General features: G+C 46.5%; 1 protein-coding gene across 10 annotated transcripts in view; it reads left to right on the top strand.

Moving 5' to 3' along the window:
* Positions 1–920: 920 nt before the first annotated feature.
* SNTG2 (syntrophin gamma 2) overlaps positions 921–15,130 on the top strand; it is a 408,896-nt gene continuing 394,686 nt past the window's right edge. For 9 of the 10 annotated variants that reach the window (XM_034952500.3, XM_034952491.3, XM_034952497.3 and 6 more), the window contains exon 1: positions 921–1,061. In XM_034952500.3, coding sequence (XP_034808391.1) covers positions 990–1,061 — 72 coding nt within the window. In that variant the 5' untranslated portion in view covers positions 921–989. The remainder of the gene's footprint in view (positions 1,062–15,130) is intronic. The other variant, XM_034952496.3, reaches the window with a different exon arrangement.

The following is a 15,130-nucleotide window of genomic DNA, read 5'->3' as shown; positions in this document are numbered from 1 at the left end:
AACGCCGTCTCCCCGGGCGTCTGAGATCTGGGGTCCCCTCCCCACCTGGTCTCCCCGCTCCCGCCCCAGCCCCGTGCGCCCCAGGAGGGCACCGCCGAGCGCCGGGTCCCCGCAGGGTTCGGGAGACTCCGCGGACCGGAGGAGGGATAGGACCCCCGAGCTTTGGGGCGGGAAGGGAGGGTGGAAGGAGGAGGGGAGCGGGGTTGGGGAAAGTTGGAGCTTCGGTATCTTTTCTCCGGGCCAGGCCGTCCTCGGGACCCTGCGCTGCTTCTCCAAGTGCTGGGAAGACTCCGTGTGGAAAGGTCTGAGGATGCGGCCGGCTGGCACAGGTGTAGCGGCTTCAGAGGGCCGGGGAGAACCCATGGCTTCGAGGCTGTGGACTAGAAATGTCCCTGATTAGAAGCTGAGAACCTTTGGCCAGGGAGGTGGGGCGGCGGGGAGGGGTCGTCAAGCCGGTCCAGAGCGCGCCCACCTGCGCCCCAAGGGAGAGGAGGTGCCCCCCGCCCCCCCCCGCCCACGCCGCCACGATGCGCCGCGGACCTCGGCGACCCAGCCCGGGTAGAAGTGCGCGCTCCCCTCCTCCAGCCTCGTGCGCCGGCCCCTGCCCCGCCAGCCCCGCTATGGTCCCCCATCCACCCCCGCGGGAGCGCCCCTGTCCCCCCATCCTGCACTTCCCCCAGAGTCGCGCGCCAGTTTCCCGCCCCATGGAAGCGCCCCTCTCCCTACTCCGGCTGATCCCCGCTCGCCGCCCTCCCCGCGAGTGCGCGCCCGGCCCCTCCCTCACCCGGGGCGGGTCTGCGTGGGCGGTGCTCCCGGTCGGCGGGCGGAGCTCCGGTTTCCAAGCCCTGCGCCCCGGTGGAGCCCGAGCCGGAGCCGGCAGAGGGGCACGGGCGCGGACGTGGCGCCTGGCGGGGCCCTGGGAGGCTCGGACGGGGTCCTGGCGTTGAGCTCGGCCGGCCCGGAGCGCGGACCCAGCCGCAGGGGCGGCGATGGGCACCGAGGGACCCCCGCCCCCGGCCGCCTCCCGAGGACGCCAGGGCTGTCTGCTGGTACCTGCGCGGGTGAGTGCGGCCCCTCAGCGTCCCTGCACCCCCGGCCCCCCTTCCCTCTCCTTCGCGCCCTTCTCCCCCCGCCCCACCTCCCTCCATGCCCCCTCGCTCCCGGCGACCCCTTCCCTGTCTCCGGGGACGGCTGGCCGGAGGGTGGGCGCCCGGGACGCAGTGGGCACCCGCCCCCTGGCCGCTCTGCTCCCTCCAGCCCAGTGTCTTAGTGGAAACTTGCAGGCTTTGCTCCTCCAGCGTCTTCCAAGGTTTGGTTTTGAGGCGCCCGGGCTTCCCTTTACTGCGTGGGAAGTAGCGCTTTCCAGAATTTGGGATTTGAGATTGGCCCCGCATTGCTTCCCAGGAGCGGCTCTTTCGGGCCCAGGCGGTGGCTCGGACCAGAGCGTCCCACCTGCAGCCTTCTGGCGCCCAGGCCAGGTCTGAGTTGGCCAGATTGAGCCCAGCCAGGTGCGTGGCGCGGCCTCGGCAGGTGCTGGGGGCTCTGGGCCATTCGGGGAACGGCTGGGACGCCAACTGGGTAATACGGATTTCTTTTTTGAAGTCTATTCTAGTTCCCACCCCAAATAACTCCCTCTTCACCTTCTTATTTTTAAATAACTAAACTATTGATTGACAGAAAACAGAAACGTTGGCCCAAAGAAAAACGAGAAGTTATTGGAGACCTTCAAGTTGCCACCCACAGCACAGCCTCGAGTTGTGAAAACAGTTTAAGGGAGCACGTGGCCACCCCAGCCCTAGGAGGCTGCCGAGGAGCGCGGCTGTTAATGAAAATGCATTGACAACCACTCCTTTAGGATTCCTTCCCCAGGAACTCCCAGTCCCAGGAGCGACCAGGAATACAGTTAGCCCTCCCTTATAGGACAGCGGAGAGACGGTTCAGAAGGCCACAGGTTGAGGGCTGCTACAAATTCCTATCGTCATAATAATGATTCTAAACTAGGACTGTGGTCGTCGCTACTGTGTGATGTTAAAAAAATTTCTATGTAGAGATAGGTGCATCTTCATTCAAGTCGTACCTTTCTGGGCTTTTACTACAAAATATGAAAATTAAATTTCATGTAAAATGTGGGTGTTCGTTTCTTGAAGTACTTTGTAATATGAATAGCTATCCCACTGTTGCCCTTGGTAATCAAACCCGAGAAAATATGCAGGGATTACCTGGAAATAAACCGCAGTAAAAACTGCAGGCGCTGTGGCTTTCCGTCTGGTCACTGCCTTCAGCTTTATAATGATGCCCTCCCACGGTTAGGGATTGTGCATTTTTCTCAAGACATTCGAGCAAAGCAATTCTTGCTTTTAATCATTGTAATTATAGCGGAAGCGTTGAAGTGGATTCATCATACTTCATAATTGACCCACTTGATGAGTTATTGGCAATAACGTCAACAAATAAAGCAACTGCGCGTATTCTAGTAAATGCTCTCCTTTGCGCTCAGTATTAATTAAGGTGCTGAATTTGATGTTTTCCAGTCAAGAGTGGCCTCTGCTCACCTGTTTGCTACAAGATGTGATTGGCGCTTTCTTTCTAATAAGGACCTTGATTATTTGAAACAGCCTGTCTGAATTGTATTGAAAGAAACTTTTTTTTAGCGTTGGAGGCCAAGTATTACAATAAGATGGAGCATTTTAAAAGCAAGACTCCTAACTTTGCAGTCATAAGTAATTAGGTATGTGCTAAGCCTACCTTAGACACCAGTGCATGGTCATGTTAGCTCAGATTCTTATGTATTTAAAACGAATCTGTTAAGTATCGGTGTTGGCAGGTTTGTCTTGAAAACATGAATGTTCTTAGCATACAATGTCATCCTTACTTAATGGCAGAGACAACTGTGCAGAATTATTTTCTTACCATAACTGCATAATATTATTCAACTTGTGTAATTATTTAATCATTTCAGTTAAGAGAACTTGGTGCTTTTAACTAGAAAAAGATGAAAGTCTTTTCTAAATCTTATATTTCTAGTTATATTTTTTCTGTCTGAAGTCAAAACTATACACATTCTTTATCATGACTGCTTGTTTGAATCTTGGAATTTGGCCACGTTTGAAGGTCTCCTGTTCGGTAACAGACCTGTTTTGTTTCCCCTTTCAAGTGCCTGTTCCCGATGTTTTTTTCTAAGTTAAGTGAGTTCATGGAGCTCTGTCTCTGACCATACCTGGATTTGGGGGGTAAAATCCCACTGGCAGACAACCTCAGTACAATGTGCGAAGTGTGTCTTGCTTCTAGCTTCAAAGACTACTATTGGTTGATGTTTACAGCACATTTGCTGCTTTTAAATGACAACACTTCTTCAGTCTGGGGCGCTGGAAGAATTATTGGCATGAGCTGGGAACATGCCCATTTATGTGATGAGCTTGCCCACTGAAGGGGGAAAGCACGTTAGGTCATTTTAAAGGTGCATGTGGGGTAAGGGCACCACCTAATCATCTGTTTACAGATATGAATTGCTGCATGAGATGAATGAAGCATCTGAGCTCCTAAGAAGGTTCCCCATTCCTTCTATGCTTTGGTTATGTTTCTCATCCTTGCTGACTCATCTTTAATTTCAACTGTAGAATTTCTATTGACGTCTATGACATCATAAACAAAATCCAGGCATTACAAAGCAGGCAGTTACCTGACTTTACCAGGAGACATGGAGACATGTTCCCCAGTAAATACTTGAATGAGGTCCAATTAAGAAAAGTGTGCCTTGTTTTTGTTTTTGTTTTTTTCCAATATGGGATGTTAAAATTGCCTTGTTTTCTGAATGGTGTATGTGGAGCAACAGCTTCTTGTCTCTGGATATCTTTATGGATGATGACTGTAGACAAGGCATTTAAGCTTCAGTTTTAATTTAGATCTGCTTCTCAAGATACCCCATGAGGCTCTGAGTGAGTTGGCAGAGGGGCTGGCATTGCAGTTCTCGGTGACAGAGGGTGTGTTTGCATCGCAGGCCTCCTATTTACTAAATGGGTATATTCAGGATAGACTTACTAAGCAGTGTGATTTTCTGGCTTTCCTGTTAGCTCATGTAGCATGTGACAGCAGGCACACGAGGGACCCCAAAGAGGAGCTGCTCTCAGGCTCTGCTGCGCACCCCTAGCTCCTGCGCTGCCGGGCATGGGGCGGGCACAGGCAGGTGCTCGTGGAAATGGAGAGGGAAGGAGGGAGATCAGGGTTCCAGGGAACTCAGAGAACCCCGGCTTCGGGAACCACCATCCTCTCTGGCTCCGGCTTCTCACCTGTGGAATGTGTGCTTGGGTTCCGAAGGTCACTTTGTATCTGATTCCAAATCCCTCAGAAACTCACTCTTTAATTAGATTCTAGAGGTATTTTTGTTGAGTGAGACACAACAAGGAAGGTGGAAAACATGCTTTTGGAGGAAAAATGCACTCAGGATTTAATGGAAAATGGACCTTGAACTGGTGTGTACTTGTCATTGTTGTCCAGCTGGTTACCGCATGTTGTCATGACTGTAGTTTTGAATAGTCGACTTTGGATTATTTTCAGCTAACACTAGATGTCACTTTCCCCCAGTCCATACTAAAGTTCCATGTAAAATTCAGGAAGCCGAGGTTATCCTTCCTATTTCTGTATTAAATGCTAAGCTCCCCTATGTGGGCGTAATCCCTCACCTGAAGACTGACCCCAGCCTGTGGCTCTTCATCCCCTGCCCCTCTGAACAAGAAGGCCCTCCGAAAGCTCACCCATTTCTGGCTGTCTTCCAGGGACCGTGCCGCTTCTCCACCCTATCAGCCTGAACCTTCCTGTTTTCCCCCCTTGCACATTTTAATAAATACTGTTAACAATGCTGTGAATGTGAGGATGTGATTTTGCAATTAGAATTACATGGTAAAATAGTTTGCTTTTTAAGGAGTCTACATTTTTACATCCTATAAATATGATTATAAACTAGCTACATTTTAATTTAGCAAAGACTTTGGATTTAAGAAAGTGAGTATGCTTCTTATTTAGGGGATACTGTTCTAAACATTGGTAAAATGTAAAGTTATATTTTTAGTACAAAAAGTATTAAACTTCACAGTCTGCTAACTGCTAAACTGCTAAGTTTTAATTCTGTTTTACCTGTTATACTTTGTAAAGAAACTGCATGTCATTCACTTCTCTTGACTTGAAACCTAGATCAGTGCGTGGCCTGTTATTTTGCAATAATCCGCATTAGTGTTAATGAAAAAGGTGACCCTCCACTGTCAAGATTCTGAGTATCAACTCTGGGAGTTACCAACATTCACTTGACATTTGGGTGAACATCATTTGATGATGGCACCGAATTGTGTTATTATAAAAACAATCACATAGAACATTAGAATCAAGTGTCCTAAATATCGTGCTTATTGGCCTCCATTTTATAAATTTACTTTTCCTCTTGTTTTTATTTGGACCCCAGCTCCAGAAGACAAACTTTCTTCTTGTACTCAGCCAGTGGCAGTGGCCTCTAAGTATGGACTGACCAGGAAATCACTGTAATTACTCCTACCTTCATCAAAATAGTTTAAATGACAAATCCTGTGCAAGAATTAAATTCCACTTCTGTAAAGAATGCTTATAGTTGCAGATGTTTTATTGTGTAGTTCATAAATTATTATAGGTAAGGGCACAGCCATGGGGACGCACTCAGATTCCATGGAAGAACATTTCTGTTCGTTGAGCGGGTGTTTAGAAAATAATCTGCATTTTTGAAGTGGGATACAGCTGCCAGTTGTTCTGAACAAAATCATCACTTATTTTGGATTTGGCAGCAAGTCCTCTAGCAAGTCCTCTCACTCCGAACAGGGAGGCCTCCCGTAGTCTGGGGTCCCAGCTACCCTCCTTTTAGAAGCTGGTGCCAGGGAGGCCAAGGGGCCCACATCTGCCACTGTCCCCGGCCCTGCCTCAGAGCCTTCCCTGCCCCTGCCCCTGCATCTGCATCTGCCCTGGCCCCACCCCCTGCCCTTGTGACTGTGCTGGCCCCTGCCCTGCCCCTGCCCCTACCCCACATCTATTCCTGCCCCTGCCCCTACCCCTGCCCTGCCCCTACCCCTGACCCTGACTTGTGCCAAACGCACCGCACCTGCCCCTACCCCTGCCCTGCCCATGCCCTGCACTCACCACACCCCGCCCCTGCCCCTGCTTCTGCCCTGCAGCTACCCCTGCCCTGCACCTACCCCTGCCCTGCACCTACCCCTGCCCTGCCCCTGCCCCGCCCCTGCCCCGCCCTTGCGCCTCCCCCTGCCCTGCCCCTGCGCCTGCCCCTGCGCCTGCCCCTGCGCCTGCCCCTGCTGGGCATTCTGCGCGGACCTTTCCAAAACTCCTTTCTGCAGCTCAGTCCGGAGCAGGGTTGCGTTCTGCCCTTCCCAGGCTGGAGCATAACCACTCACCCCATGACTGCATCCTTCCTCCCTCGGGCCTTCACACACCTCGGTTGGGCACGTGGAGCGCTGCCTGCCCCGGCCCAGGGCCTTTGCTCAGCTGCCTCTCCTGGAGGCTGCATCTCACCAGGCGCAGCACCTGCCCCCCCAACCCATGCCCCTTCCTGCAGAGGACCCGCTCCCCCAGGGCCCCGGCCCACCCGTGGCTGTGAATGGGCCCATCTTGGTCGGGCGTCTAGGAGGGAAGTGGCACCTGGGTCCCCTGCTGCTGTGAGCCCGTGGAGGGGCCGCTTTCAGAAGGACACAGCCCGGGGAACTCGGTTCTGCCCTGCTGTGTGGTAGCTGACCCATGTGTCAGTTGAGCCAATAAGTATATATCTGAATTAGATGTATGTGTTTCTATGAACTAGAGAGAAAGTTCCGTTTCTGGTTTTTGAACTGATAATTTATTTTGTATTTATGATCAGTTTATTTGGATTTAAGTAAAATTGTGCTTTCATATTTTTAGAATAGCTATGTTTTGATTTTAATCTTTCACATCAGCATAAGTTTAATGGTAAATATAATTCTATTTCTCAGCTGTATCCTGCTCAAGATTATCCTTCATGACTTCTCTGCAGATAATTATATTTTACCAAATGGCTCTGTCAGTTTGCCTTTTTACATGATTAAGTTTTCATTATGTACTGAGAAATATGAAATTACTTCTTATACCTAAACCTGGGGACATCCAGAACCCGATGAGTTAGATGCAGTGTTTTTAGAAACGTGTGCCAACTTGGTCATAGTTAGTGTAGGTCATATGGTCTTGAAAGAAATCCGAGTCTGGTTTTATTCCTAAAACGATCATGGTCTGCAGCAAGGTAGAGAAAGTCCAGCCTTTGTATTACCTCCTCAGAAACACTAGAAATTTTACCACCTCCCTGCTTGAGGGGGAGCAACGGATGGGGAACGGTGGTGGGAAGTAGCTCTGGGTCTCAGGCCTCCTTTTGAAAGTTGGGGGTTTGGCGATGATTAAGTGCCATTTGGAGAAATGCTTTATCATGATGCACCTTACGTACGTGCAGACACAGACACACAGAATTTAGAGAAGAATGATTGAGTACTTATTAATTGCCACACACTGAGCTGGAAGCTAAAGATAAAAATAGAGTAGAACACCTCTCAGACCAGGCCAGTGGGGCCCTGACTACCTGAGAGGCAAATTCTAGACAAGCAGACACGAAACAGCACAGGCAGCTACAACGTGTTCCCTCTTCTATAGATGAGGTCGGGCAACATTTGTCTTCCGGCACATGGAAGGCGAGACTGGTACTGAGACTGAGACTGAGACTGAGACGGGAGAGATGCAGTCACAGGCCAGGGGCACCTGCAGCCACCAGAGCTAGAGGAGGCAGGAAGGAGGCTCCCTGGAGCCTCTGGAGGAATTTGATCCTGGACTTCTGGCTTCCAGAACTGTGAGAAGATAAATGTGCATTGTTTTAAGCCACTAAGTTTGAGGAAGTGTTGTCATAGCAGCCGTGGGAAGCTAATCCGTCTTTTTAGGTAAGTAATATAGCTTTTAGGGAATATCTTCTTAGAAATATAGGGAATTTGAGCCCAGAACCCCCAGGTTAGAACTTACCTAATTGCTAACATCTACTAGGTACTAAGAGCTCTTTGGAGGGCTTCGTTCCTTTAACACCCCTGGGGTACTGCTGATGCTCCCCACCTACACATAAGACCGTAGAGACGGCAGGTGAAGGGTGGTCCCCATGGTGGCTGCAGCCCCTGGGGGTCTGACTGTGAGAGAGATGTCTCTATCCCACATGCAAAGGCTGAGAAATGGCCCCAAATGCGTTTCCTTTAAGTGGTTATTGCTTGTGAGACAAAAGGATAACAACAGGAATTAGGAAATCAGAATCAGGAGGAATATACAACTGTTTTATTATAATTGAGGTTGTCATACAAAATGGGAACAGGTTCATAAGTCGAGTAGATGGCAACAGCTCATGCAGCCCCTCCCCACACACATAGCAGTGAAATGATGTTGAGATCATGCAGAGTACTATGTGATATTCTCCAGATTTGGTGCTTCAAGATGGGTTTTTAGTAAAAAGACTCTGCAAAGATATGACATTTTATTGAAGCTGAACTAGCAGAAGCTTTGTCAATTACCTACACTGTAATTGCTTTAAAAAGGAAAAAAAACCCTCTAAAGTCACTATTATCTAAATTGCTGTTAAGAATTTGAAAGGTATTGAGAACATGAATTTGTAACCAAAATACATTATAATCTAAATAAATGGTCTTTTTTTTAAAAGTGGTTCATTTGAAATCCAGAGAGATATGAAAAAAATCATGTGGACTTCCAAATTATTTTCTATTTTAGCTTTCTAGATGTAGTACAGTAAAATATACTGTTTCTTACATAGTTTAATATTTTGATGTTAGGAGTTATAGTATCAAACATGCCTTATGACAGTCAAAATTTTGGGATAGTACGATATCTAAAACAATGATGCTTGGGTAAGAGTTAAGAAATTAGAACCAAACTCTGAAACTGCTAATAACAAAAGGTAATAAAGGATAAGGACTCACACACAGATAAGACCACTTTTTCTCTGTATATAAAATACATTTGTTCTTTGTAGCAACAAAATGAAATAGAACAAATTGTAATATATTTTATAATGTATAACACTTATATAAGGTTTAATTATATTTAAAAAATTAATTTCTATGTTGAATAATATTGTAAATTTAGTAATCGAATAAAGAGGAAAATCTAGTAGCTGAAAAAAGGAAGTAAACTGAAGGCTTTCCTATCAGAACAAGATACAAACCCACTAGGAAACAGCTGCATATGTGAATTATGTGCTTTGTAAGCGCTGGGATGTAAATATTCTTTTATGCAACTCTTCCTTATTGAATTGAGGAGAGGACCAGCACAGATCTATGAAAATGCTATGAGCTTTATGTATTGCAATTATTTTCTTCCAAAGCTTTATCAAATTTTGTCGTGACCTACAGATTCTTTTGGTTTTAATCGGGGTGGAATCAGAATGCTTTTAGATTTGTAATTTCCATGTTGGCAGGAGGAAGGGAGTCAGGGAGGCCTGGAGTCGGGGGGAGGTCCAGGGTTCAGCTGTGCTAGGGTCGCCTGGTACAGGGGGCTGCCTGGGGGTGTGGTGTTCCCGCAGTGGGCTGTGCAAAGTCTCAGGGCGGCCTTTGCTTTACTGGCCTTGGGCTGAATGGAGAAGGTGAACAGAGCAGACCAGTGTCACAGAATTGCATCGTGCAGGCCTTGCCTTTGTGACCCAGGGCTGGAGGCTGCATCTCGGGTGCCGCTGTGCAGATGGAGGGAACCTTTGGGGATGCGATTCGAATCTTCCTATCACCTTCTTTGGAGTAAATACATTTCCTTTATTCCTTTGATGTTTGTATGAATAGTGGCATGGTATCTGTATCTCAGTACTGAAAGTGAATATGAGATGGAAAAATACAAGGAAGGAAAGTTCCGGTGACCTGGTCTATACCTATCTAGCAGCTCATAGATTTCCTTCTGGCTTTTTCTGGTGTATATTCTGTAAGTTAAACTCATCCTCAAGATAGAATTTTCTATCCTGCTTTTTAGAATTCTCATTATAAAATGATAATTTTCATAGTTTGCTAAGAAATATCCATCAATTACCATCATCCCCCTGCTTAAGGTTCTTCTGTATCAGTGGAGAGGCTTCGGGCAGGTGTTCCCGTAGGAGGGGGCTCTGTTAATGACATGGTCCTTTGCCCTTCTGTCTGGAAAGCAGCACCTGTCCTTGCTGCACTGGCTCAGGCGTCTGTGACTAGGGTGACAGCGTTGCTTAGGAATCCCAGCTGATAGCCAGGCCTGTTCCCTGGTAGGATCCCACAGTGGGGAATGCTGGGCTTCTGGGCCCCACAGTTCTCCCAAGAGCTCGGGCTGCCTGTTCTCCTTTGTTCTCTCCTTTGTTGGGAATGCTTCAGTGCACGATGCTTTTCAGGGTAGGGTCATGTGTGCCTTATTTTCTCATCGGTGAGATTGGATTCCTGTTGTCTCCCAGGTGAGCCCTGGAACTCAGGGTTCAGCTGGATGCAGACAGAGGACTCTGCCCTCGTGGAGGAGGTGGGAGCACGGTGAGCTCTGAGGGTTCCCGGGCACGGCTATAGGTTCTGAAGGGGGTGCTCCTACTGCCTGCTCATGGGAGCACGGTGAGCTCTGAGGGTTCCCGGGCATGGCTGTAGGTTCTGAAGGGGGTGCTCCTACTGCCTGCTCATGGGAGCATGGTGAGCTCTGAGAGTTCCCAGGTTCTGAAGGGGGTGCTCCTACTGCCTGCTCATGGGAGCACGGTGAGCTCTGAGGGTTCCCAGGCACAGCTGTAGGTTCTGAAGGGGGTGCTCCTACTGCCTGTTCATGGGAGCACGGTGAGCTCTGAGGGTTCCCGGGCATGGCTGTTGGTTCTGAAGGGGGTGCTCCTACTGCCTGCTCATGGTCCTGGGACTCCTCACCTGCCCTCCTGCTCCCTGCCACTCCAGGGCACAGCCCCTGGTTTGTCTGTTCCTGTCACTCCCTGCCTGGACGGGCAGCTCCCATGAATGCTGCCAGCTACTGTAGATAGTGCTGATCACAATAATTTATGATTTCTGATTTTATCACCATTTTCTGTTGATATAAATCTTTATCTTTCTGATATTGCCAGAGTTTCTAGTAAATGAGAAATTATCATGGTAAATAAAACCAACTTTATTTTGTTTTATATGTTATCACCCCTGGGAGGCTTTTGGTTTGAAACTACTGTTAGATTTTATTTTATTTTTTTATTTTTGAGACGGTGTCTTGCTCTGTTACCCAGGCTGGAGTGCAGTGGCACGATCTTGGCTCACTGCAACCTCTGCCTCTGGGATTCAAGCGATTTCTGGCTTTTTAATATATTTTTAGTAGAGACGGGGTTTCACAATGTTGGCCAGGCTCCCAAAGTGCTAGGATTACAGGTGTGAGCCACTGTACCCTTGGAGATGAACCATGTCTGTGAACTTTTCTATAATGTAGCATCTGCATTAGTACAGCTGCTGGGAGTTAACACACCACGGTGTGCCCAGGAAATGTTACATTTTAATTTTCTTACTCAGAATGGTAGGATTAGCCATTGAATTTCTCAATTATTGGGTTTTCTGCAATATCTTTTAATGGAGCATTTTATTCTTTTTCTTAATTTGTAGGCTTATGTTGTGTCTGTTGTTTTGTTTCCTGGGATCTCTTATGTCATTTTGAGTTCAGTTTTCCCGCTATTCTGAAATGTGGGTACATTCCCAGTGAATGGGTCTAAGATAGTGACAGCCTGTTTGTCTCCGTGCTGAACTGATCATGGCAGTGGATCTTGCTCAGAGAAAGGAAGTGCTTTTAGCTAGGCTGGGTTTATAGAAAACACACTGGTGTGCACACTTCATGTGAAGCTGCTGAGGCTTTTAGCCAGGCTGGGTTTATAGAAAACACACTGGTGTGCACACTTCATGTGAAGCTGCTGAGGCTTTTAGCCAGGCTGGGTTTATAGAAAACACACTGGTGTGCACACTTCATGTGAAGCTGCTGAGGCTTTTAGCCAGGCTGGGTTTATAGAAAACACACTGGTGTGCACACTTCATGTGAAGCTGCTGAGGCTTTTAGCCAGGCTGGGTTTATAGAAAACACACTGGTGTGCACACTTCATGTGAAGCTGCTGAGGCTTTTAGCCAGGCTGGGTTTATAGAAAACACACTGGTGTGCACACTTCATGTGAAGCTGCTGAGGCTTTTAGCCAGGCTGGGTTTATAGAAAACACACTGGTGTGCACACTTCATGTGAAGCTGCTGAGGCTTTTAGCCAGGCTGGGTTTATAGAAAACACACTGGTGTGCACACTTCATGTGAAGCTGCTGAGGCTTTTAGCCAGGCTGGGTTTATAGAAAACACACTGGTGTGCACACTTCATGTGAAGCTGCTGAGGCTTTTAGCCAGGCTGGGTTTATAGAAAACACAGTGGTGTGCACACTTCATGTGAAGCTGCTGAGGAAAATTCACTTTTTAGAACAGCAGTACTTCTTCCCAGATGAGCAGATGGAAAAATCACATTTCACAATTTCAGTTGAGAAAGATGGAGTTGTACCATTCAATCTAGACTTCATTGGTTCTTCAGTGAAATGTGGAAATACTGGTAACCTAAGATACATTTCTTATTTTAGTTTTAGTTTTTTGGCTGGAGTGCAGTGGCATGATCATAGCTTACTGCAGCCTTGAACTCCCCAAACACCCCAGCTCAAGCAATGCCCCTGCCCCAGCCTCCCGAGTAGCTGGAACCACAGGCACATGCCACTATCCCGGCTAGCTTTTTGACTTTTATACCGATGGGGTCCCATTATGTTGCCCAGGCTGATCTTGAACTCCTGGTCTTAAGCGACCCTCCTACCTCGGCCTCCCAAAGTGCTGAGATTGTAGGTGTGAGCCACCATGCCCAGCCCCAAGATAAGTTTCTTACCATACAAGAAAGCATGAGTTTTGTGGTGACGGTTCTGGATCCGGATCTGCCTTGCGCCTTTTCTTTAACCACATCACTCTCAGCTTCTTCATTTGTGTCCTTCGCTGTATCCAGTTACTGGAGTAGCTGCATTTGAAACCATATGAGCCTCTGCAATGCAGAAAAATAATTAGATGAAGTAAGGAATTTATCCATGGTACAAATAGAATCAACATATTTCTTGATTATGCCTGTCTTTGAATAAGTAGGTTATGCTGAGTTTTCACTTCATCTTTGAAATAAATAGAAAAATAATAAATCGAATATGTTTTATTCAACCTCATGATGTTAAGTAATGAAGCCACATAAAACCAAGGAAATTACAGATACCTGTGTAAAGGAGATATGGTGAGCCCTGTCCTGGCTTCTAATTTGATTGAGGAGAGGCACATAAATTGAAAACAAAACAAAAAAACAGTTCGTTAAAACAGAAGATAAGTGTCATCCCTTAAATTAGAGAATGAGCGTGCTAAGCCCCACATTCACAGGTGCCTCTACTAGCGGGGGATTTGGAGGTACTGCAAATATTTCAAACCAGAAAAGGTGAATACTGATGATTTTTGGCGTGGTAACATGATTTCTCATGCCACTCCTGTAGTCTAAAGCTGGTTTGAGTGCCTGCTTTGTGTCATACTATTCAAAAACTAACTGCAGTTTTTCTTAATTTATTCTTCATTAATCATCAGACTATGATTTGAGCTTTTTTTTAAAAAAAACTTCATTATTTGAAAGTGATTAACATTAACATCATTAACATAATGAATTTAAAGCCTATTTTTCCAAAAGCGTCACAAAATAAGTACTTTTGAAAATGAAAATATGCTACATAAAAATTGAAATGGAATGACCCAAAAAATTCAAAATTGCATTAAAGTAGACAGAAAAAATGTGCTTCAAACAGATAAGAAAGGCAACATGCTCAAAAAAGTTAACTCTTTATTTAACTTTATCTTATTTATATGATATACAGTTTTCTAAACATTAGTTCTGGGAGAAGTATTAGGAAGGCGAGCAAGTCAGTTTCCACGCTTTACACACTTATATGTAAATGAGGCGACCAGGGTTATCACCTATGTTTGGTATACGTGTACACAAAATAATTAATAATGTTATTATTGAAATAACATATGCCTTGGGACCAACTCCTAATATTTACACCTTTAAAGATAAAAGTATATTTAATATGCCAGTTTTTAACTTCACTAAAATTTGAGCCCTTGATTTTTCTTTTCCACAGTTTTTGACTGGCTTAAATAGTGCCTGGCCCATACTAGGTGCCCAGTAAAAATTGGCTGAAGATATTAATACTAAATTAAAATATTTCAATTTCAAACTAACTCTAGAATCTTAACAGTTTACAGAGACACATCTCCACTCAGTACTAAATATAAATCCTTTGGAGGGTGTCATGTGAAAATGAAGCTAACAGTTAACATAATCCAATTGCATGTTGTTATAAATCTGTCTTCATTTTCTTCTTTTTGTTCCAAAGTGACCATGTCTCTCATTTGAATTTTTAACAGTTTCAGCTGCCTGCGTTTTCCTGTCTCTAGTCTCAAGGCTCAGCGATGCACGCAGTCACAGTGTGTGCTGCTCTCCCTGTTGGCGAGCTTTGTAATCAGATCTGTCTTCTTGGTGATATTGAACACCAGTGTTGCTTGTGAAATCCGGGCGTCAGCACTACCTCTGGATCTTGTAATGAAGCTCCAAGGTAGCCAAAGAACTCACACATGCCTAACTTTTTAGAAAGAGAGCAATTTTCTAAAATAAATTCCTTATTAAGAAGGAGTCTTCTTATAGTTGTGTGGAAAGTTTGATGGAAGCATCTTTCATTGACTTGTATACTGTGTTCTGAGGACGTGAGGGAGCCCTTCCTGTCCCATGGTGTCTCCGCCTGCCTCCGCCCCTTCGTGCCAGGGTTACTGATTTGCTTCAGGTGCCTTTAGGATTTTTGCAGGAAAAGAGTCAATATTTAGCATTTTACTTCCAGGAGAGCAGTCCCAAACAAATCCTTCTCTTCCATGTTGCTGACTGTAGGATGCGGATGTGTTTGCAGGAAATGTGTTAGGGAGGTTCCCAGCATCACCCCGTGAGAAGGATGGGAGGAGGAAAGGCTGGACAAGGGGCCCTGAGGGATGAGGCCTTGGTTGATCCTACAAGGAGTTCTGAA

This window comes from Pan paniscus, chromosome 12 (genome assembly GCF_029289425.2).
Source record: "Pan paniscus chromosome 12, NHGRI_mPanPan1-v2.0_pri, whole genome shotgun sequence".
In the NCBI taxonomy this organism is placed as follows: Eukaryota; Metazoa; Chordata; class Mammalia; order Primates; family Hominidae; genus Pan; species Pan paniscus.
The sequence above is the reverse complement of the archived record's forward strand: the minus strand, read 5'-3'. Positions and strand labels throughout refer to the sequence as shown.